The 24,219-nt window shown below is 46.3% G+C and overlaps 1 protein-coding gene across 1 annotated transcript in view; it reads right to left on the bottom strand.

The window, feature by feature from the left end:
• Positions 1 to 18,778, bottom strand: part of LOC149310315 (potassium channel subfamily K member 3-like) — a 95,139-nt gene extending 76,361 nt beyond the window's left edge. Inside the window, exon 1 of the mRNA XM_089528702.1 lies at positions 18,376 to 18,778. Coding sequence (XP_089384828.1) covers positions 18,376 to 18,658 — 283 coding nt within the window. The 5' untranslated portion in view covers positions 18,659 to 18,778. The remainder of the gene's footprint in view (positions 1 to 18,375) is intronic.
• Positions 18,779 to 24,219: the final 5,441 nt, after the last annotated feature.

Here is a 24,219-nt window from a genome sequence, read left to right as displayed (position 1 = left end):
GGCACATTCAACTCTTGCAGCACTGAGCATTGTATTTCCAGCTGGCTGAGAAAGCTGGACAGTAAAGACAGCAGAGAGGAAGCAAATCAAGGTATCGGAGATGTAGAGCTGGAAGAGAGTTCCCTAGATGCCATGTGCTGCCAAAAAGACAAATCAATAGGTCTGAGAGCAAATGAGTCTTCAACTCTCATTGGGACGCCAACTGTCTGGAGCTTCATAGACACCTTCCCCACTGTAGAAGGTTAGGAATTAGGTGCGATGGGTTATCGAGGAGAAATGATACCAGCCTTATCTCAACCCTGAGACTTAAATCTCAGGCGCAGGTGCAGAGATAAGGCTGGTAGGGAGGCAAGCATGGGCCAAGCCTGTTTAACGTTGTTTCTGCAAAAAAGCATCTGGTTGCAACAGCAAAGAAGGGAAGGTAGGAGAAAAGGAGAAGAAGTGTGTTTATAAATCACAAAGCGTAAGAATCAAGCTCACCTGAACATCAAAATTACATGTACGGTCCTCCCTCCACATCTGCGGCTTTGACTTCTGCGGATTTGATTATTCACAGATTTGATTAATATGTTCTCTCTAAGAATATCTAGGTCCTCCAGAATGACTCTTTGGTCAATATCTCCCAAACGTCGCACCAGACGACTAAAGAGATTCCTAGAGAGAACACTTCTCTAGTCATGTGTAGATCTCCACCACAATTCTATGGTCAATGTTGGCCAGCCTTGTGCTGGAGGACCAAGAGATTCCTAGAGAGAACCCTTCTCTGGGCATTTGTAGGTCCTCCAGTGCAATTCTATGGTCAACTTCTGGAAAATGTTGCCTACAGAGTTGTGCTGGAGGACCTAGAGAGTCTTAGAGAGGTGTTCTCTCAGGTGCAAAAATAAGTGTTTTGTTTTAATTTGTGGTGCTTTCACTTTCACAGGGCTCCTGGGCCTCTAACCCCAGCGAATGTGGAGGGCCCACTGTCGTTTAAATAATAATAATAATAATAATAATAATACTTTATTTTTACCCCACCTCTCCATAGAATCATAGAATCCTAGAGTTGGAAGAGACCCCAAGGGCCATCCAGTCCAACCCCCTTCTGCCATGCAGGAACTCTCAATCAAAGCACCTCCGACAAAGCATCCCATTCAGAATTGAGGCAAATAGGCAATTTTTAAGCATCTGCTGGTCAGTGCTAACAATGGACATCGCTGGAATGGATCTACAGTTTCTGAAATAATGGTTTTCTGAGTTTTACCTACTACAACCCAATTTTCTGAACTAGGAGTGGACTTGGCACCAGTATGACTAACCTACTCACATAGCAATGGCATAGATGTGTTTGTACCTGGCTTCCACTCCACCAAATGCATCTGAGGAAGCGGTCTGAAGTCTAGGAAAGCTCATGCTGCCCATTTCTTCCTTTCAGTTAGTCTCAAAGGTGCTGCAAGATCTCTCTACATACTAACGTAAGGATGTCGTATTTCAGAAACATCATGAGACACCACAACTCAATGGAAAAGATGACAATGCTCAGAAAGGAGAGGACAAAGGAGAGGAAAAGAGGGACCTTGTCACACATGGGGGGTTGCAGCTCAGATCCGCAGTCACTCCTGTTCTAGCAACGTGAAGTGTGATTTTTTTTTACACCAGATCCAGAGTCACTCCTGTCTAGCAATGCGAATTCACGTTAAAACGTGATGCTTTACCACACCTTGTTGCCTTTCCATTGTCCTTCCAAAGTGAGGGAGAAGAGAAGTCAGTTCGATTCCAAGCAAGTCACGTGATGCGGACTCAAGCAAAGGGGAGTAAGTGCGCATTGTATTACCACACGAGAGCATACTTTGAGGGTTCAACGATTCGAATCGGCACCCTTGTGCATGCTCAATGGGGCTCTGGACACTGCCCTCCTTCCCTGCCCCCTCCTTAGCTGTCATCCTTCATCGGGGTCTAGGAGAAGACAGGGGACGATGGGATTGGTGGCAGGCTGAAGGAGGGGAGCAGATCGGGGTCTAGGAGAAGGCAGGGGATGATGGGATAGGCAGCAGGTGAAGGAGGGGAGCAGATCGGGGTCTAGGAGGACGCAGGGGATGCAGGGGATGATGGGATCGGCTGGTTGGCAGAGAGGAGGAGATGGCATGAAGGAGGAGGAGGAGGGGGATGACGGAGCAGGACACAGGGGCCAAGGGGGGGTGACACTGGTGTGCTTTTCCACACCAGACCAAATCACAGTGCAATCGAAGGCAGCCTGGAAGTGAATTCTGTGAAATCCCTTTTTTCCGGTTTTACCAAAATGAGGAGTCACTTTGGAATCACTGCGGAAGCACCTCGCAAGGGGCTCCCATAGAAAGGAATGGCGTCTGATAACACATTCATGTTACGACGTGAATGCGCATTGTTGGACCCACAGTCAAGCCGGAACTGAGCCGGAAAATCTCCAAAAAGCTCCGTGTGATATACTCTGAGGATAATCAAAGTATAAGTGGATTTCCTCCATCCAGGAAGCCTTGGCTTTGCAAGCCCTGAGCAAGGCTGCCCATGGCAAGAGATCTCTCGTTCAGAGGATCACCAATGAGCCCAAGCCAACATGATGGCAAAAACAACAAGAGAAGAGGAGCTATGAGGCATTTAAAGTAGCATAGAGACACAACCCAAGAAACACACATGGACACTCTCTCATGCCCAAAGGGAGACATGGGAGGCATCTGCAAGGCAGAAATAATGCAGTTTGACACCACTTTCAAGAGCTGTAGCTCCATCCTATGGAATCCTGGGATTGGTAGTATTACAAATTGTGTGGCCTTCTTTACCAAAGAGTGCTGGGGCCTCACAAAACTACAGATCCCAAGATTATGTACAATGGAGCCATGGTAGTTAAAGTGGTGCCAAACTGCATTGTTTCTGCAGTGCAAATGCAGCCGTTGATTTTATTGGCATTGCCCAACCATCCTTAAAAATCTGTTGCCAGTCACGAGATCTAGCAGTTTAAGAAGGAAATGACAGCAGATACTTGAGAGAAGGCTCAGTGTTGTTCCTCGAAAGGCGTCCTCTGCTTCCGACTGCTCTCTGGCCAAATGCAAAGATATACAGAGCAGCGCTTGGCTTCTTTGGCTTCATCCTATTTAAGCTGCCTGCTTTCTCAGTTCACTCCTGGGACTCCAGTGATGGAATTAAATCTTCTCCCTATCCCTCTTTTCTTTGCTGCTGTGGTTTGGAAATCCTTTCAAAAGCAGGAAGGATCCCCAAGGGTTGCCTAATCCAATCCCTTGCCAGTGCAGGGATCTCTAGCAAAGGAGTCTTCACAGAAGGATGCCAGTGGGACCTCCAAGGACCACCCAAATCTAACTTGCTGCCAGAGCAAAAAATCTCCATTTAAAGCCCTTTGGGGGGTGGCCATCCATTAAAAACTACCAATGAAAGAATCTACCACCTTCCAACAGACAAATACAGCTGGCCTTCCACATTTGCAGCTTTGACTTTGATTATCTGTGGATTGTATTAATATGTCCTGTCTAGGAATCTCTAGGTCCTCCAGCCCAACTCTGCCAGAAGTTGACCATAGAGGTGAGCTGGACTGCAAGTCCCACAATCCCCTGCCAGCGTGGCCATTGAGATTCTGCAAACTGTTGTCTTCAATGACAACTTTTCTATTGCAGCAGGTGTCTGGGAACGGCTTGCTTTAGGTTTTCTGTTTTAACTGCTGTACTGTTCTAAATCTGTGCTTTTAAATTTACGTTTAATGCGGCTTTAGTTCTACAGACAGTTTAATGTGATTTTAACCTTACAGTTTTGCACGTCTTTGGTTTTAATTGTAAGTCTTTTTGGAAGTAAAGTCACATTTTTTCTGTAAGTTGTCTTGAATTACACTCTCCATGGGGAAAGGCAGGATATAAATAATGCTATTGATTGATTGATTGATTGAAAAAGTAACTTGCCGAAGGGCTGTTAAAAAGAGCCTCCTCTCGGCCCCTCGCTCTTCATGAGGTCTGGCACATAGAGAATCTGTGACTGTGAGATGCTCTCACTCTTGACAGACACCCAATGTCCTTGGCCAGCCAAATTGCAATTCTGGGCTCAAAAATAGACACCGAGACCTTGCTGGGAGCTCATCTTCCAGTGGAGATTTCCTCAGTTGTTTATGAACTGGATCTGGAAATGTTTGGGGCGTTTCTCATGGCCCCGTGTGCAAAGCCAAGGGTAGCCCTGAGCAAGGCGGCAGAGTGGCGCTGCGGCGTCAAGGCCAGAGCAGAGATGCCGGGGATAGGTCACATTCTGTGCAATGGGAGGGGGGCATTCTTGCAAACTACAATGCCCAGGGGCCTTTCGCACTGCGTCGGATGTGGATGCGCAGCCACGAAGGGGCCTAGAAGCCACAGGGCCCAAGGAAAAATCCTCTTTAAAAGATCATGGAAACTGAGAAGCTTGGAAGAGACCGCAAGGGTCATCCAGTCCCACCCCATTCGGCCAAGAAGGAAGAAACTATCAAAGCACTCCCTGGCCTAGAATAATGAAACCACGCAAGGGTCATCCAGTCCAACTCTCTTTTGCCAAGCAGGAACACATACCATATATACTCGACTATAAATTGAGCTCATGTATAGGTTGAGGGCAGGTTTGGGGGGCAAAATGATGGATTTTGATATGACCCCTGGATAAGTCGAGGGTAAACTTTATAGACATGCAACAAAGGATCTAAATGATGACGCAAAGGAAAACAAAATTCTGGCAGGCAAAACTTTTGGTTCACCCTGAAGGCTGGATGGGAGACAGAGGAGAGGGAAGTCAGTGCTTCCAGGACAGGATGCACTCTTGCCTTCCACCAGGGATGGTTCCCTTTTTAATCTGAGTTAAACCATCGTTATTTATATTGATCTAGGGTTTTGATCTAGGGTTTGGGGGGTCAATTTTTTGGCTAAAATTTCTAGACTTATACATGAGTATATACAGTAATTAAAGCACTTAAAACAAATGGCCATCCATTCTGTCTGAAAAACTCCAAAGGAGGAGACTCCATCATCCTCTGAAGCAGCAGCATATTTCACGGTTGAACAGCTCTTACCATCAGGAAGTTCTTCCGAAGGTTTAGGTGGAATCTCTTCCTCTATTTTGGATCCATTGCTCCTAGGCTCTTGAGGAGCAGAAAACAAGTTTGCTCCACCCTCAATGTGCTGTCCTTTCAAACATTCAAACAGGTTTATCATGTCACCTCTTAACCTTCTCTTTTCCAGCCTAAAGATACCCAGCTCCCTAAGCTGCTCCTCATAGGGCTTGGGGGTTTCCAGACCCCAAAGGAAGAGAAACCAAAGGGCTATCCAGTCCAACCCAGTTCTTCCTTGCAGAAAGACACAATCCAGCCCTCGAGTCCATCCAGCCTCTGCTTTAAAACCTCCAAAGGAGACTCCATCACTCTCCAAGGCAATAGTGTCTTCCATTGTCAAACAGCTCTTACTGTTCAGAAAGTTGTTCCTAAGGTTTGGGTTGAATCTCTTTTCTTGTACTTTGCATCCATTGCTCTGGGTCCTATTCTCTGGAGCAGCAGAAAACAAGCTTGCTCCATTCTCAAAATGACATCCCTTCAAATACTTAAACAGGGCTATCATTTCACCCCTTAACCTTCTCTTCTCCAGGTGAAACATACCCAGCTGCCTAATCCATTTCTCAGACCTTCCACCATTCTGGTTGCCCTTATCTAGACATGCTCCAGTTTGTCAATGCTGAACTATGGACATAAACGTACAGAGTAAATGTTGCTGTTGGCTGCTCTATTTGTCGTAATTCTTGGACAAGGAGAGAGAAAGAAAGAGATGTTTCACAAAGCCTTCAGTGGCAATTCCAAGCCCTTGCAGCAACATCTGAGTCTTATCCTAGAATCATATCGAGAATGAATTTTAAAATATATATATCTAGGATACATCACAATAACAACAAAAATTCAAAGGACTGCTCTGTATCGGTTGAGTCTCCCTTAAGCGAAATGTGTAGGACCCAGAGTGTTTTGGACTTAGGAGACTTTCAGAATTTGGGATATTTACATACACATAATGAGCGATCTTGGAGATGGGACTCAAGTCTAAATACGAAATTCATGTATGTTTCCTCTACACCTTATACACAAAGCCTGAAGGTAACTTTATACACAATATTTTTTTGCATGGAACATACTTTGTGTACACTGAATAATCAGAAAGCAAACGTTTCCCTATGTTTACCTGTTATAAAAAATGTGGATTTTGGAGTGCAGTGGGCCCTTCACATTCCCTGGAAAGTGGGGAAAACACACAATTTTAAAAACCTGGGTTTTTTTAATCTGAGAGGACCCCTCACTAGGACTCTCTAAGTCCCCCAGCACAACTCTATGGTCAAAATCTGCCAGAGGTTGGCCATAGAATCTCACTGAAGGACCCTCAAATGCCTAGAGAAGTGTTTTCTTTGGGAATCTCTAGGTCCTCCAGTCTGACTCTATGGCCAGCTTCCAGCCGATTTGTCCTGGAGGACCGAGGGATCACTAAAGAGAATACCATATTTTCTGGTGTATAAGATGACTTTTTGACCCTTGAAGGTTGGGGGCCGTCTTATACGCTGGGTTGAGCCCGGGAGCCATGCATGCGCACACTCAGGCGCCAGCTTCTGGGGGGCCTTCGGAGGCCCTTAGAAGCTGGTGTGCGCATGCACGGCCGGCTGCAGCTTCTCAGGAGGAGGGGTAGCCTTAGACGGTGAGTATAGGCTAAAGCCTAGATTTTTGTTTAAAAAGTTGGGGTCGTCTTATACGCCAGAAAATGCAGTATATCAACTAAATCCATGAATAATCAAATCTGCAAAAGTCAAAGCTGCAAATGTGTATCTTGGAAATCCAGATAAAGGAGACTCAATCTGTTCCTGCAATTCATATTGTGTTCCTTGGGGCTGAAGGAAGGAAGATTCCTTACCATTTCATTAAAATTGATCAGAACTTGCATCCTTCTAAAAAGAAAGACGAGTTCAGAGGGAGGATCACCGTGTGATTGGCCAAAAAAACCTCGTTTCAGGAGACCCAAATACCGATCGGCTGAGGGGCCTACAGACTTTTAGAAGAACCCAAACCTGTTTGGATCTAAAGGTGACATGAAGAGCCCTAAATCAGTAGTAAGTAGGGATCTCTAGTGTGAGAGCAGTCTGGAAGAGCTCTATGGTCCAAAACACTCTGCAGAAATGATCCTGTCTGAGACTGCTTTATCTGCCCTGGCCAATGGAGGAGCCATGGAGGCGCAGGGTTACATGCCTGTCCTGCAGCCACTCACTCAAAGCCACAAGGTTGCAAGTTCAAGACCAGCAAAAGGGCTCAAGCTCGACTCAGACTTCCATCCTTCCAAGGAGGGAGCTCAAATGAGGACCCAGATTGTTGGGGGCAAATTAGCTTACAGTTGTAAACCGCTTAGACACTTCTTAGGCAGTATGAAGTGGTATATAAATGATGCTTGTTTGTTTGTTTTGTTTTAGAGGATTCTGAGAACTGCAGTTTGTGAGACATTTAGCCTTGTCTGTCAGAGAGCTCCAGTGCCACAATAAACAACAATTCCCAGGGATCCCTAGCACTGAGCCAGGGCAGTTAAATGCTCTCAAATTGGAATTTTTGTTTCTGCAGCGCGTTTTGGACCTGTGTGGTTTTGTCCCCTGAAGGTTCAACTCTTTTTGGACAACAGTTCTCCAAGCACTACTATGGCTGCTGCAGAGTTAAAGCAGTTTGACATCGCTTTAACTGCCATGGAGTCCTGGGATCTGTAGTTTGTTGTGGCACCAGAGCTCCCTGACAGAGAAGGCTAAATAGCTCAACAAGGGATCTAGCCATGTTGAATTAGCTGAAGGGATGTCATATTAAGGAGGGAGCAAGCTTATTTTCTGCTGCTCCAGAGACTAGGACCCAGAGCAATGGATGCAAACTGCAGGAAAAAAGATTCCACCTCAACATTAGGAGGAACGTCCTTACACTAAGAGCTGTTCGACAGAGGAACACACTCCTTCCTCAGAGTTAGTGGAGTCTCCTTCCTTGGAAATCTTTAAGCAGAGGCTGGATGGCCATCTGTCAATGGGGATGCTTTGATTGGGAGTTCCTGCATGGCAGAAGAGGGTTGGACTGGATGGCCCTTTTTGGGGTCTCTTCCAACTCTATGATTCTAACAAACTCCAGATGCAAGTATTCCATAGCACTGAGCCATGGCAGTTAAAGTGGTACCAAGCTGCATTAATTCTGCAGTGCAGAGGCAGCCTTGTTGACGTCTAGGACGAGGAGGAGAGGAAAAGTGAAGATCATCTTTCTCTCCTCTTTTCCCACACTACCATGCCGGGCGTCTTCCTCACAATTCCCCTGGATCTGGGGTCCTTTCCCTCCTCCTTGCCATCCCCTCCTTGTCCCCACCAAGAGGGTGATAGCCATGTATTGACCTTTGGAGTTGAAAAAGTGAAGTATGAATCAGCCCTGGGAGGTCATAACCTCCCTCTCTCTGTTTCAAAGTTAAGCTCTGCCCATGACTCAACCATTCCTCCATCGTCTTCTTCGCTGCTGGCTTTTGCTAGCGCCTGACCTCTTCCTTCGCTTCCCTCCCACAACTCAATAATCCCACCTAATCTCTCCTGCCCTCCTTCTCTTCACATTTGGTTTCAAATCCAGCCTCCATCAGCTTTCCTGGATTAACTGCCTTGACCAATTTCCATGCAAGGATTTCGAAACATCAGCATCAGGGGCTGAGCCAGTGTCCTCTCCAAGAGCAAAGTGACGAAGGACTGATACAATCACAAAATCCTGGAGTTGGAAGAGAGTCCCAAAGGCCATCTAGTCTCACCCCCTGCTCTGCAGGAATACACAAACAACGCAGAATCAGGTGATACCCATCTATTACTATGTTCCAGTCATAAGAGTCACCCCACCAGTTTTCAGTGATGCCTATTATGCCTATTTGCTTTGCTGAGGTAAGAGTTCAAGTTCATCTTGTTGATTGTTATTGTCCATGTTGCTCTGTTCATTAGTATAAAGACATCTAAGACCAGGAGACATTCCCTCAGCTGCCTAGTTAAGGTTTTCCCCCTCCCGCTTTGTGCTATTTCCCTTGTCCTCTATACAGTCAGCCTGCGCCATACGCAGGCTTCCCTTATGTATCTTTCAGATTATGCTGAAGCCGCAGTATAAGTAAATGAATGGCGAGTGTGCCTGTGGTGCGTGCGCCACGCTGCATGCATCCACTCTATTGCAAAACCCTGAAATCATAGAATCCTAGAGTTGGAAGAGGTCCCAAGGGTCATCCAATCCACCCCCCTTCTGCCATGGATAAAGATACAACCAAAGGACTCCCAAGAGATGGCCATCCAACCCCTGCTGAAGGACCTCCAAAGATGGAGAGTCCAAGATGGTCTGTTACATTGTCAAAGAGCTCTTATAATCTGGAAGTTCTTCCTGGAGTTTTATGGTTTAATTGGGTTTTTAGCATTATATCTATAGAGTGTGCCCGCGCCATAGGTGCGCTTGCCATACGTGGACTTAAGGTCACATAGATGGCGAGCCCTAATATGGTGAATGGGGTGCGCGCCAATGGCAGTGCAGCAGCGGACCCCATTCAGATGAACGGAGCTTAATCATTAGCGGAATTTGCCTTATGCGGGGGTCCGGAACGCATCCCCCGTCTAAGGCAATGGCGCACTGCACATTTTAATGCTTTGTGGCTGCATTTGCACTGCAGAAATAATCCAGTTTGACACCACTTTAACTGCCGTGGCTCAATACTATGCAATCCTGGCATCTGTAGTTCGTTGCAGCACCCGGGTGCTCTCTGAGAAGGTCAAATGTCTCACAAAACCGCAGTCCCCAGAACCCTGTCACATTGAGCCATGGCAGTTAAAGTGTTGTCAACCTGGATTATTTTTGCAGCGCGGATCCAGCCGTTGAGCCCATGTCCTTCTGCAAGTCCAGGACCTTCTGCTTTTCCTTGCAAGGGCTGCCTCTGCCTGCCTGGCCCAGCAATTGGAAATCACACACTGGAAACAGAATTGCCATTTGTTTTTCTTTTGCTAATTTTTAAAAACTCATCTTGTGCCGCTTCCTTCCTTAATTTTTAAGTGTGAGAACATCTATGAGATTAAGTGTAATGACTGGGTCACTGGCTAACATTACTCCTTTCTCTGAAGCCATTATTGGGAGCTGAGTCATTTGCAGGATATTTTCAGCAATTTCTTCTACTCTTAATTGATTCTGGGCTTTTTTTAAGAGAGGATTTTATAGTAACACATTAATAATGTGTCACTAGCAAGCAAAGCGTGTAACAGGTTACTTATTAAAGCTGGGGAATGAGTAAGGAGGGATGGTTTTCATTACAAAGTAAAATTAGTGCAAGTATCTCAGCTTTAAAAGCAACATTTCTGGTATTTCAGTTTTAATAATTCAGGTGTTTGTTCATTTTTCAGGGCTTTTCAGAAAGGCTAATTGGGGACACAAAAAGACATTGCCTTGTGTCCCAGTCCAAGGTTTGGTTTGGGTGGCGAATCTAAATTCTGAACTTAAAATGGTGCTTCGAACTTAATTTAGGATTAAGATTCAGCATTTGAGTTATTGTCATTGGCTGCAGAAATAATCTGGTTTGACACCACATTAGCTGCCATGGCTCAATGCTATGGAATTCTGGGAGTTGTAGTCTGTTTAAAGTGGGGTCAAACTGGATTATTTCTGCAGTGTGGATGCAGCTGTTGTTGCCGTTGTCACGTGCCTTCAAATAGTTTCCAATTTATGTCAACCCTAAGGTGAAACTATCACAGGGGTTTTCTTGGTAAGGTTTGTTGGCCATTGCCTTCCCCTGAGGCTGAGAGAGTGTAACTTGGCCAAAGCCACCCAGTGGATTTCCATGGCGGAGCTGGGATTCGAACCCTGGTCTCTATGAACAGGACATGGAGCAATGGCCTTTGGGGTCTCTTCCAAATCTGTGAGTCTATGAAAACAAGATACCACACGCTCCAATTGCCATGACAATAAGCAGGTGCTAGGGATGGAGAGCCACCGTGATGTTGTGGTTTGTGTGTTGGACTGGAATTCGACCCGGATTCGAATCCCAGCTCAGCCACTGGGCAACCTTGGGCAAGTCACAAGCTCTCAGCCTCAGAGGAAGGCAATGGCAAACCCCCTCTGAACACATCTTGCCAAGAAAACTCCATGGAGTTTATCACACAAAGGATAAACAGGATTTAACCCCCCAAAATAGCGTAATTACACTAAACAATTTGACATGATGTCACACAAAACCCACCATTAAAGCAGTCACAAAGAAGGCTTAATGCGCATCTCTTTACTTTCAGGATTTCAGCCACAATGCGTGTCCGACAGGGCTTTATTTGCGCAGTTATGTGTGATAATTACTCACCATTTTCGCTTTATTTGCAGGATGCTTTAAATATTCTTTAATCTCTCTTTAATGCCGAAATTGGCCCCCGTGTGATAAACTCCTATGATAGGTTTGTCTTAGGGTTGCCATAAGTCGGAAACAACTTAAAGGAAAGCCAAAACAGAAAACAGCATTTTCTGGACTTCTCCATAGAGACATCATTTTTCTGCACAGAAAATGCTGGTGGGTTTTGTGCAGCAAATAGTGTTGTCTGTGCAAAACAACCACATGTTCTTCTTCTTATTCTTATTATTCTTATTATTATGCTTTATTTAAATAGCGCTGTAGATGTTGTGGTTTTTGCGCAGAATACGTTTTGCGCAATTTTGCGTGGGATATGTTTTGGTTGGGACTAGGCTCCCGGAGCCCTTGTGCTTTTCAAAGACTTTCTCACAGCTGGGAGAAACTGCTAAAATTACTCATGCAAGACGAAACGTAAGGATGACTCAATTCCCAGCATCAACACCCCCCCAAAAAAAGAAAGTTTTTTTAAAAAGACAGTGCAGACTTTTGTTTTTGAAAGAGCCCAATATTCCAAAGCAAAAGCAACAGCTCTAAATATAAGTCCAGAGCAAGGAGAGCAAATGCCGTATTACCCAGAGCAGAGCTTTTAAGAGCTGGAGATTTGAGAAATGATTTGGAAGTGGCTGCCCTGGGCTTCTGGCATCTCTGGCCCAGGAACCTCTTTGGCCAGAACTCCTCTCTCCTTCTATCCCAGCAACGCAAATCAGGAATTAATCTGATTGCAAGCAAGAGTCAGGGGCTTAAACTGATCCCTTCCTCCACGCCTCAAACTGCGGCCGATGGCGGGGGGAGGCTGTCCTTAAAAACGCTCTCTTTCTCGTGAACTTAGTCATTGGAAACAGAGATCCATAATTTCCAGGTTTTGGAGGCGTCAAAAGAAAAGCTTTTTGTCTCCATTAAGTATACATAGATGGGATTTGGCAGGAGTGTGGCACATAAATGTGCACAATGGTGTGTCTGTGTGCAATACAAGTCCATGGCCAGGAATCCAGGGATGTCTTTCTCTTGGATCACACTCCTGGGGATCCCTAGGCCTCATTCCCACTTACAAATGAAGCACTTTGCGATCTGAATCAATGGATCGGTTTGGCAGCGGAGCATGGGTCACACTACATTTGCCCCGATCGCACTTTTCTTGCTGTCAAACAAAATAAAATAACCCACTTGTGGTTCACATTGACGAGTGAATCGGTTCAATTTAAACTGTTTCAAGCAGGAGTCTCTCAAAATAACCCACTTGTAGTTCACATTGGCAAATGAAAGCATTTTCAGTGGGATTTACCCCAATCGCATTTACGTACTTCGTTCGAGGGTCGAAGGGCAGGCAAACACAGGTTGTTAATTCCCGCTCCACCACCCAGTGACCCCTTTTCACGGCATAGTAAATCAATTCCAATCCGCATCTCATTCACACTGACACTGAATCAATTTGTGAATTCGATTCTTCAAATCAATTCTTTAAATCGATTCTGATCTACATCTGGGTTCACACTTGTGCAGAATCGATTTATCCAAAAAGATGCAGAAAAAAATCAGCATCAAAAAGATTCAGGTTAAATGGGCCTAGCGCATGCCCCCCCCCCCTCCGAATCGCTTCAGCAATTCAGTTCAAGTAAGAAGAAAGGTAATTTAAACCACTGCAAACCGATTTGTAAACCGGTTTAAAATGTAGTGGGAATGAGGCCCTAGCATCCTTATGTAGACCCACCAGTGTGCCCCAAAACCTCTCCCAAAGACTAGGGAGCAGTGGGGAGGTGTTGCACATGGCTCCAGCAAATGAGGGGTCAAGAATCCTAGAATCCAAGAGTTGGAAGAGACCCCCAAAGGCCATCCAATCCAAGCCCCTTCTACCATGAGGAAGGCACCATCAAAGCCCACTCTGACCGATGGCTATCCAGCCTCTGTTTAGAGACCTCCGAAGAAAGAGACTCCACCGCTCTCCAAGGCAATGTCTTCCACTGTCAAACAGCCCTTACTGTCAGGACATTCCTCCTAACATTGAGGTGGAATCTCTTTGCCTGTAGTTTGAATCCATTGCTCAATATCCTATTCTCTGGAGCAGCAGAAAGAAAGCTTGCTCCTTCCTCAATATGACACCCCTTCAAATGTTTAAACAGGGCTATCATGTCACCTCTTCACCTTCTCTTCCCCAGATCCATATCCCTCCTCCCAGGGCTTTGTGGTTTTGACCTCTCACCATTTTAGTCACCCTCCTTTGAACATGCCCCAGTTTCTCAATATCCTTTTTGAATTGTCTTGCTCCGCTCTGGGCCCACAACAAACTCCAAATCCCAGAATTCCATAGCCTTGAGCCAAAACAGTTAAAGCGGTGCCAACCGGGTTATGTCTCCAGTGTGGATGTAGCTAGAAAACACTGCAGAAACACCTGAATGAAATGGCCATGGAGAGGATCACAACTGGAAAAAGTGATGCTACTTGGAAGAGGCCATATTGTGTATAATGTTTATGTGTGTATTATGAGAAAATACTTAATAAAAATGACTTTTAAAAAGAAAAAGGAACGGGCCGCATTATCCCACCATCCCTCCCCAGTTCCTTAAGTGGAATCCAAAGCCTGGATGGTCCAAAACTGTTCAGCAATGACCGGGAGACTGCAAAAGGGTCCCAGCGCCACCCAATAACAGCAATAATACCAAAACGTAATAATTTCAGATGGCAACTTCCCGGATTCATAGAATCATAGAATTGTAGAGTTGGAAGAGACCACAAGGGCCATCCAGTGCAACCCCCTTCTGCCATGCAGGAAATCCAGTCAAAGCATCCCCATTGACAGATGGCCATCCAGCCTCTGCTTAAAGACAGCCTCCAAAGAAGGAGACCCATCACTCTCTGAGGGAGCATCTTCCATGGTCAAACAGCCCTTATTCTCAGGAAGTTCCTCCTAATGTTGAGCTGGAATCTCTTTTCCTGGAGCTTGCATCCATTGCTAAATTCTTGGACAGACTCTGAATCATGGATGGTCCAAAGGACCAGTCAGTTAGACACAGTAGACTGTGAAAATGGGGGAAATTGGAAGTAATAACAATAACGGCAACAAGAACAACAATAATAGGACTATGTCATGTTATACAATGATACCCCTCTGGTTTCTAGATTCTTGGATAGCATTTGAATCATGGATGGTCCAAAAGACTGGTCAGTTATGCACAGGAGACTGTGAAACCAGGGGAAATAATAATAATAATAATAATAATAATAATAATAATAATAATAATAATAATAATAATGGGATTATGCCACATTATTCCTAGATTCTTGGATAGCACTTGAATTATATGGATGGCCCAAAGCACCAGTCAGTTATAGACTGTGAAACTGGGAAGAATTAGAAACAACAACAACAGCAGCAATAACAACATTATTCAGTGATCAATCTCTGGTTCCTAGATTTATGGACAGCATTTGAATCATGGACAGCCCAAAACACGAGTCAATTACACACTTGTGAAACAGGTGAGAATGAGAAATAACCACCACAACAACAGGACTATGCCATGTTACTGAATTACATCTTTCATGGCTGGTCCAAAACACCAGTCCCTCATAGATTGTTGACACTGGGAAGAATTACAAACAACAACAACAACAACAGGACTATGTCACATTATTCAATGATATCACTCCAATTTTTGAATAGCCTTCGAATCATAGATGGACTACATGCAGTAGATGGTGAAACTAGGGAAATTTAGAAACAACCGCAATAACAATAATGGGACTGTGCCCCCATGCTATTCAATGAGACCTCTTCGATTCCTGGCACAGGATCTGAACCCTGGATGGACCAAAAGGTCAGTCAGCCACACATAGGAGACTATGGTCCAAAACACACTGCAGAAATCATCCAGTTTGAGACCGCTTTAACTGCCCTGGCTCAGTGCTGGGGAATCCTGGGAACTGTAGTTTATTATGGCCCCACTAGAGCTCTCTGACAGAGAAGGCTACATGTCTCACAAAACGACAGTTCCCAGGAGTCTCTAGCATTGGGCCAGGACAGTTAAAGTGGTCTCAAACTGGATTATTTCTGCAGTGTGTTTCAGACCTTACTCTTCTCTGTCAGAGAGCTCTGGTGCCACAATAAGTACAGTTCCCAGGATTCCCTAGCACTGAGACGGGGGCAGTTAAAGTGATCTCAAACTGGATTATGTGTTTTGGGCCTCTGAAACCAATTCTAATGTGTTTATAATACTATTAGTAATGCTAATGATGGCAACAATTGCTCCAAATCCTGGGAATTGTAGTTTTATTGTGCCCCCCGCCCAGAGCTCTCTGACAGAGAAGGCGAAATGTCTCACACAACTACAGATCCCAGATTCCCCTAGCATTGAGCCAGGGCACTTAAAGCAGTCTCAGAATGGATTATTTCTGCAGTGCGGATTGGACCCTGCTTGATAAACGCTGCAAAACACACAACTAAACAACTAAAGTTTAGGATCAGCCCCAAAAGTCCAACCATTGCAAGGAGGTCTGAGGGTGCTTTGACTTCTTTGCACCCCCCAAAATCCCATGGGGATCCTAAGCATTTACGCACAAGGAAGCCTACCCATCTGCAAGGTATGCAGGGCAGGGATTGTGCTTGCTTCCAGGCATCTTGCACATGTTTCCTGAAAGAAGTGGATGGGCTTACTTGAGAGTAAATGCACTTGAGGATTGCAGTGGTGGATGCCATGTGCAGCACCTTTGAAGGGAATGCCCTCCTTCCTTTTTTAAAAACTAGAATCCTGGCCATGATGATGATGATGATGATGATGATGATGATGATGATTCTCCAGCCATCAGCCTAAATTTAAATTTCCCCAGAAACTTGCAAAAGATAAAATAATTTAAATTATTGCAGAAAAGGAGATGGTTTAAACTACTGCAAAAAAGGCATAATTTAAGTCATTGCAAAAAAGGATGATTTAAATTATTACAAAAAGGATACTTTAAACCGTTGCAACGAAGGGATACTTTACATTATTGCAAAAAGGACTAACTTAAATCATTGCAAAAAAGGAGATACTTTCCATCATTGCAAAAACAAAAGGGATAATTCAGATCGTTGCAAAGAAGGGATACTTTCCATTATTGAGAAAAGGGATCATTTAAATTATTGCAAAAAAGGATATTTGTTTGTTTGTGTTTTTAAAAATAGAGACACCCCCCCTGCCTTGAAAAGCAACCCAACAAACTCATTGGCGATCGATTAGGATCCCGATTATCGATTATGGGGGGAAGGAAGGAAACAGTCCTTTGTCTCTATTGTTCTCCATCCTTTTTTTGGCATTCAGGGCAGGCTTCTGGCGCTACACACAAAGACTCTCACACACACATCTCACACCACACAACCCTCTTGGGGAGACGGAGCACAAGACACAAGAGACGGCTTTTCCGCCTCAATCTGCGCTTTAACGCGTCGAGGAACGCAATTGTAACAAGTTAAGGAACTGAATTGTAACGAGAAAGGAACGGAAAGTAACTACTTCGTTTTTCCCTTTTTCCCTCGAAGGGAGGGATGGGGGAAACCTACCCCTTCCACCGACAAGGCGGGGCCCTCCAGAGGGGGCGGACTACAACTCCCATCAGCCCCCAACTAGCACTTCGTGCTGGTTAGGGGCTGATGGGAGTTGTAGTCCGCCCCCTCTGGAGGGCCTCGCCTTGTCGGTGGAAGGAGGGGGGAAGAAAGGAGGACAAAAGCTCCCATTGACTGGTTGGGGCTGATGGGATTTGTAATCCAGCCCTCCCTCCTTCTGGCTTGGGAGAAGAAAGGCTCCCCAGGGACCCCTGAGAGAAAGAGAGAAGGGAAAGACAGGAGGAAAGAAAGGAGGAAATCCGGGCCCAAGTGGCAGGGAGTTCCCCAGGGCTCCAGGCAGAGGTTTCCCATTGAGTTCTGGAAGGCGCCGATTCCCCTCCCAGAGACCCCTGGAAGGAGGAAGGAAGAGAGAAAGAGAGAGGGAGGAAGGAGGGAAGAGAGAAAGAGAGAGGAAGGAAGGAGGGAAGAGAGGGAGAAACAAGTAAGAAAGCGAGAGGAAGGAAAGAAAGAAGGAAGGAGGTGGGAGAGAGGAAGCAAGGAAAGAAGGGAGAAAGAGGAAGAGAGAGGGAGGGAGGGAGGGAGGGGGAAAGGAAGGAAGGAAGGAAAGAAGGGAAGAGAAAGTGAAGAAGGAAGAGTGAGAGGAAAGAAGAACGTAAGGGTGAGAACGTAAGGGTGAGAGGGAAAAAGGAAGGAAAGAAAGAAAGAAGGGAGAAAGAGAGAGAGGAAGGAAGGGTGAGAGGGAAGAAGGGAGAAGGAATGGAGAAAGAGAGAGGGAGGGAGGGAGGAAAGGTGAGAGGGAAGAAGGCAGGAAGGAGGGTGAAAGGGAAGAAGGAAGGGAGAAAGGGAGGAGGCAAGGAAGGAAAGGAAGGAAAGGAAAAGAAAGGAAGAAAGAAAGAAAGAAAGGGAGGGAGGAAGGGGGGCAGAACGAAGACAAAGGAAGGAGGGCAAGAAGAAAAAGAGGTAGAGAGAGGAAGGGAAGAAGGAAGGGTGAGAGACAGAGAGGAAGGAAGTTAGGAAGAGAAAGACCGAGAGGAAAGAAAGAATGAAAAGTGAAAGAGAAAAAATGTAAGAAGGTGAGAAGAAGGAAAGGAAAGGAAGGGGTAGAGAGGAGAAGGGAGAAGGAAGAAAGAGAGAGAAAGGAGGGAAGGAACGAGGAGTGAGAGAGAGAAAGGAAGGAAAGAAGGCAGAAAGAGAAAGAGAAGGAAGGAAGAGTGAGAGACAGGAAGAAGGGAAGGGAAAAGAAAGAAGAGAAAGGAAGGAAAGGAAAGAGGGAGAGAAATGAAGAGAAGAAGGAAGGGAGAGAGGGGGAAGGGGAGAAAGAAAGAAGAGATTGGAAGGGAGAGGGAGAAAAGAAAGAGTGAAAGGAAGGAAGAAGGGAGGGAGGGAGGGCAGGGGGAAGGAGGGCGGGGGTCCGGGGTCCGGGATCCGGGTCCGTACCGATGGTGGTGATGACGGTGATGGCGAAGTAGAAGGAGCCGGCGAACTTCCACTGGAGTCCGGCCTTGTGGGGCTTGAGGCGGAGGACGAGGGCCTGGAGCTCGGCGAAGGCGTCCCCGGAGAGGTTGTACTTGGCCTGGAGCTGGCCCTGCTTGGCCCCGAGGCGCCTCCGCTCCTGGGTCTCGGCCTCGGACTCGAGCGCGTCGAAGACGGCGGCGCCCACCAGCAGATAGGTGAAGGTGCCCGCGATCAGCGCCAGCGTCCGCACGTTCTGCCGCTTCATCCTCCCGCTCGCACCCGCAGCCAGGCCCCGCAGACCCCGGGCACCGACGCCCACCACGATGCCGCCTCCGCCTCCGCCGCCTCGGGCATGGTGCTCTCCGCCGCCGGCGCCCAGCCTCCGATGGAGCCGCCACCGAAGAAGAAGCAAAGAAGGAGGGAAGGAGGGACCAGGGAGGGAGGAGGGCTGGGCTGGGCGGGAGGAGGAGCAGGAGGAGGCCGGGCGGCGGGAGCTGTCCCTTCAGCACCACGGGCCCCAGCAGAGAGCCAGCGAGCCGGAGGGAGGCTGACCCCGACCCTGGCACTCCCAGGCCAAGCCTGGCCCAAGAGCTCCGGAGCTGTCCTTTCAGCACCAGTCTCAGGACGGGACCAAGAGGCTGGCAGGAGGAGCTTAGGATGGAAGGGAGTCCTGGGAGTCATCTAGGCTGACCCCCAACCCTCACACTCCTCCACCGAGGTGGACCCAAGGAGTTCCCCCTTCAGCCCCAGCCCCAGGAAGAGAGAAGGAGGCTGGCAAGAGGAGCTTAGGAAGGAAGGGAACCCCTGGGGTCATCTAACCTCACCCCCACCCACTCCTATGGGGACAGACTAAAGCAAAGGACAGGCCTTGCCCAGAGGAAAGCATTGGGAATACGTAAGGAAACATAGCAAACATCTCCTATGTTTCCCTGCTGGCAAATATTCCCCTTTGTCTCCCTAAGAGCGAGTATTCCCCAATGATTCCCTATAGACAAGTATTCCGCTTTGTCTCACTAAGAGCAAATATTCCCCAATGATTCCCTATAAGCAAGTATTCTCCTATGTTTCCCTATGGACAAGTATTCTCCTATGTTTCTCTATGGACAAGTATTCCCCTACGATTCCCTATGAGCAAGTATTCTGCAATATATCCCTATTATTCTCCTATGCTTCCCTATGGCCAAGTATTCCTCAATGTATCCCTATGGGCAAGTATGGTTTTCCTAGGGGCAAAGATTGTCCTTTGTTTCAGTATGTCTTACTCCTACGCTAAGGTTGGTCCAAGACGGTCCGGAGCTCCCCCTTCAGCCCCAGCCCCGGAAGGAGAGAGCCAGTGCCCACCTCAGGGAACCCCAATGGTCCTCCAGCCTGACCCCTTCTCCACCAAGAGGGACCCAAGAGGGACTGGAGTTCTCTCTTCAGTGCCCCCTCCAGGAGGGGAAAACAGCCCCAGAGAGAATGGGAGAAGGAGGAAAGAGGAGGACCAACTCTGCTGGAGGCTCCTTCTTTGGAGCTGGATGGCCCTCTGTAGTTTTGGAGGGGTCTTCCTGCATGGCAGGAGGAGGTTGGACTGGATGGCCCTTGGGGTCTCTTCCAACTCTAGGGTTCTAGGATTCTAGTCTGACCACCAACCCTTCTGCCAAGGTGCACCCAAGACAGCCCACAGCTGTCCTTTCAATGGGGAGAGGACCCCCAGTTTCATCTAGTCTGACCCCGCCACACTCCTCCCCAATCCAAGGCAGAGTACCACCCTTAAAGCATCCCAATCCCAAAACAACTTGATGCGTATGTGCTGCACCCAAAGACTGTTAATCTGGAAAGTCAAAGAATCAGAGAGACCTCAATGCAACCTCCAGTTCAACCCCTTTCTGTCATGCAGGAAGACTCCATCCAAGCCCTCCCTAGAGGAACAGAATCACGGAGTTGAAGGAGACCCCCAAAGGCCATCTACTACAGCCCCCTTCTGCCATGCAGGAATACACAATCCAAGTCCTCCCTGAGACAGATAGGCATCCAGCCCCTCTTTAAAAATAGCCTCCAAAGAAAGACACTCCACCACAACCTCCAAGGAAGGAATGTGTTTCACTGGGGAACAGCCCTTACTGTCAGAAAGTTCTTCCTAATGTTGGGGTGGAATCTCTTTTGTTGTAGCTTGCATCCATTGTGTCCTATTCTCTGAAGCAGCAGAAAACAAGCTTGCTCCCTCCTCAATATGACATCCCTTCAAATACTTAAAGAGGGCCATCATATCACCTCTTAACCTTCATTTTGGTGGTCCTCTTTTGGGCACGCTCCAATTTGTCAACATCCTTTTGTAATTGTGGGGCCCAGAACTGGACACAGTGTTATTCCAGGTGAGGAATATGGATGGCCCTTGGCGGATCTCTTCCAGCTCTAGGATTTCATGTATTCCTGCATGGCAGAAGGGGGTTGGACTGGATGGCCCTTGGAGTCCCTTGCAACTCTAGGATTCTGGTTCTCATCCAGCACTTAGACCACTGCAAAACATTGGCCTCTTTTTCCATTCGAGGTCTTAAATTAGATCCCAGGCGGAAAGGGCAGACTTGTTGCTGGGAATTTCTCTCTCCTTGCCATGGAAGCATTGGGGATTGGCACAGAAACGCTCGAAGGGAAGTCGTACCCTTTTGTTTTACGACCTTTCAGCACCATCGTTTAGCACACACACTCTATATTCCTATCTGCCAGCCAACAATGGAGCTTGACACATTCAGCGAGATGCAACCTCTGGCCAAGGAAAGCATGCGCTGCCATAAATCTTTGAGTTTCCCAGGTTCCCGCCTGCTCTTGGCCGCCTTGGCTGCCCTCATCTGCACAGCCTTTCCATAAAGTCTAAAATTAGCAAGGCACAAGACTCGAACTGTGATCTCCCTTTCGGCAGAGTAGCAATGGATAGCTGGCCAATGGTTGCAAAAGGGCAGCCATAAATGTGTCCTCTTCCCACCTCGCTTGGGGCTTGGGGACTTCATTTGGGGCTGGATTTGCTTGGTTTGGCTCCATTTCCCAAAATCAGAGGAACTGGTTTATTTTTAATTAAAAATCTATAGGAGGAGATGGAAGAAGTAACTTCTGCGCTCAAGATCTTTTGCTTTAGTTTTTCTAAAGTGCATAATGATGCTTCCAAAATTTGACAGCTCCACTGAACTACTTTTTAAATTACTGACTTCGTTATACATTTTATAATGGATTCGTTGAACATAAAAATGGTCTTTATGTTAATTACTTAGGTTTTTTCCATTGGATATAAGAAAATCCTATATACTGGGTGCCAAAATACATAATGCAGCAGTGCCTTTTGCATGAGATAGTTTATATTGTGGTGTAACATCTCTCTTAGGCAAACCAAAGGTGCACAATATTCTGTGCCTAAGCTTTTGAAACACACATGTCTCTTCTTCAGGCAAATATAGGTATTTTTTAAAACATGCTTTTAGGTGAGAAAGGAGAACCCTCAAAGTGTGGGATCCAGAACTGGACACAGGATTATTCCAGGTGGGGCCTGACCAAAGTAGACTAGAGTGGCACTATTACTTCTCTTGATTTTGACACTATACTTCTATTGATTCAGCCTGAAATCGCACTGGCCTTGTTAGCTGCTGCATCACACTATTGACTCATGTTCAGTTTGTGGTCTACTTGGATTTCTAGATCCCTTTCTCACGTAGAAGTCTCTCATTCAGCCAGGTGTCTCCCATAATCCTATATGTGCATTTTATTGTTCTGCCCTAAGTGCAGTACTTTACACTTCTCCGTGCTGAAATCCATTTTGTTAGCTTTGGCCCAGCTTTCTACTCTATTCAGGTCATTTTGAATCTTGATCCTCTCCTCTGGGGACTGCATTGTTTAAAGGGCTGTTAGCCGCCTTTTGAGTCGCATTATTGGGAGAAAGGCAGGATATACATTTCTAAAATAAATAAATAGTAAATCATTACAGATCTTAAACGGCCAGAAAAAGGACCCAGAAGCTGCATGCACACTGCATAAATAATTCAGTATGACACCAGTTTAAGTGCCATGGCTGATTGCTGTGGAATTCTGGGAACTGCAGTTTGGTGAAGCATGGAGCCTACAAATCCCAGGATTCCGGAGCATTGAGCCAGGGAAGTTAAAGGCGTCTCAAACTGGATTATTTCTGGAGTGTGTTTTGGACCAAACTGGTGTCAAACTGGATTATTTCTCCAGTGCAGATGCAGCCAGAGAGAGAGAGAGAGAGACTTTAAGCTAACCCAGAGTGCATTGCTTATACACTTAGCCGCTTATTCATTGGGTTTGGTTTAGTGACTCTCTTTTCCTATTCTTTGTCTCCGCTCTCTTTTCGCCGTTAAGCAAAGACCTTTCTATTTAAACAGGCCTTCAGCTTTTAATTGGTGGCGTCCGAAAGATCTATAATGAGGTGAGCTATATATAGATATGGATATGAATTTAGATGATACAGATATATTTAATCTTTACTACACTTTCCATGCTTTGTTAACTGTTTTAAATGTTTTAATGGGATTGTTTGTTTAATTTTTATAAATTGGCATTATATACTGTTCTGGCTATATATTTTTAACTGCCTTGGGTCCCATATTACAGAAAAGGCAGGATAGGAATAGAATAGAATAAATATTCTTGTTTTCTTTGTAGGCATCGCCTTCACTTTCCCATGTTTTCCTCTACAGGACCTTTTCAAAAAACATGTCCCAGGGCTTGAGGGTCCCTCTGTCTCTGAATTTTCCACTTCTGCACCCAATAAAGGAATTCAATACAGCCCAATATTTGTGGTCTATCTTACTGATGTGATGTCCATGTAAACCTCTCCATTAATGATATCTGCCAGACTTTGCATCACCATTTCTTGGGTTGATCTGTGCCTTTCAACCAATCCGCCTCTCCGAGAGGTTTGTTTCCTGGCAAGAGGGCATCAGAGGAGGCTTGCCATTGTCTCCCTCTGAGGCTGAGACAGTGGGATTTGCCCAAAACAAACCAGGGGGGGTCCAACTCTAAGTGGGGATTTGGACGCTGGTCTCTGGAGTCCTACTCCAACCCACACACCACCAAACTACACTTGTCTCTTCTTATCTTCAACTCAACTCTGACTTTCAGCAACCCTCTGGTGGGGTTTTCTTGGCCATATGTCTTCAGAGGAGGTTTGTCCTTACCTTCCTCTGAGGCTGAGAGAATGTGCCTTGTTCAAGGTCACCCATAGAATCCTAGAATCCTAGAGTTGGAAGAGACTGTAAGGGCCATCCAGCCCAACCCCATTCTGCCATGCAGGAACTCTCAGTCAAAGCATCCCCCGACAAATGGCCATCCAACGTTTGTTTCAAAACCTCCAAAGATAGAGACTCCACCACTTTCCAAGGCACACAACTGTTCTCCAAGGGAGTGTCTTCCACTGTTGAACAGCCCTTACTGTCAGGAAGTTCCTCCTAATGTTGAGGTGGAATCTCTTTTCCTGCAGCTTGCATTCATTGTTCGGTGTCTTATTATTTAGACTAGCGGAAAACAAGCTTGTTCCCTCCTCAATATGACATCCCTTCAAGTATTTGAATAGGGCTCTCACATCCCCTCTTAACCTTCTCTTCTCCAGGCTAAACATCCCCATATGCCTAAGTCATTCCTCATAGGATATGGTTTCCAGACCCTTCACCAGTTTAGTCGCACTCCTTTTGACACATGGCTCCAATTTCTCAACTTCTTTTTTGAATTGTGGAGCCTAGAACTGGAAGCAGGATAGAGAGGCACTATTACTTTCCTCAGTCTAGACCAGGGATTCCCAAACTTTGGACCTCTGCATGATTCTATTGACTCCTGTTCGGCTCT

This window comes from Sceloporus occidentalis, unplaced genomic scaffold (genome assembly GCF_023333645.1).
Source record: "Sceloporus occidentalis isolate IW3139 unplaced genomic scaffold, rSceOcc1.0.p SCAF_6, whole genome shotgun sequence".
In the NCBI taxonomy this organism is placed as follows: Eukaryota; Metazoa; Chordata; class Lepidosauria; order Squamata; family Phrynosomatidae; genus Sceloporus; species Sceloporus occidentalis.
Note: the sequence above shows the minus strand (reverse complement) of the source record. Positions and strands in the feature narration are given on the sequence as shown.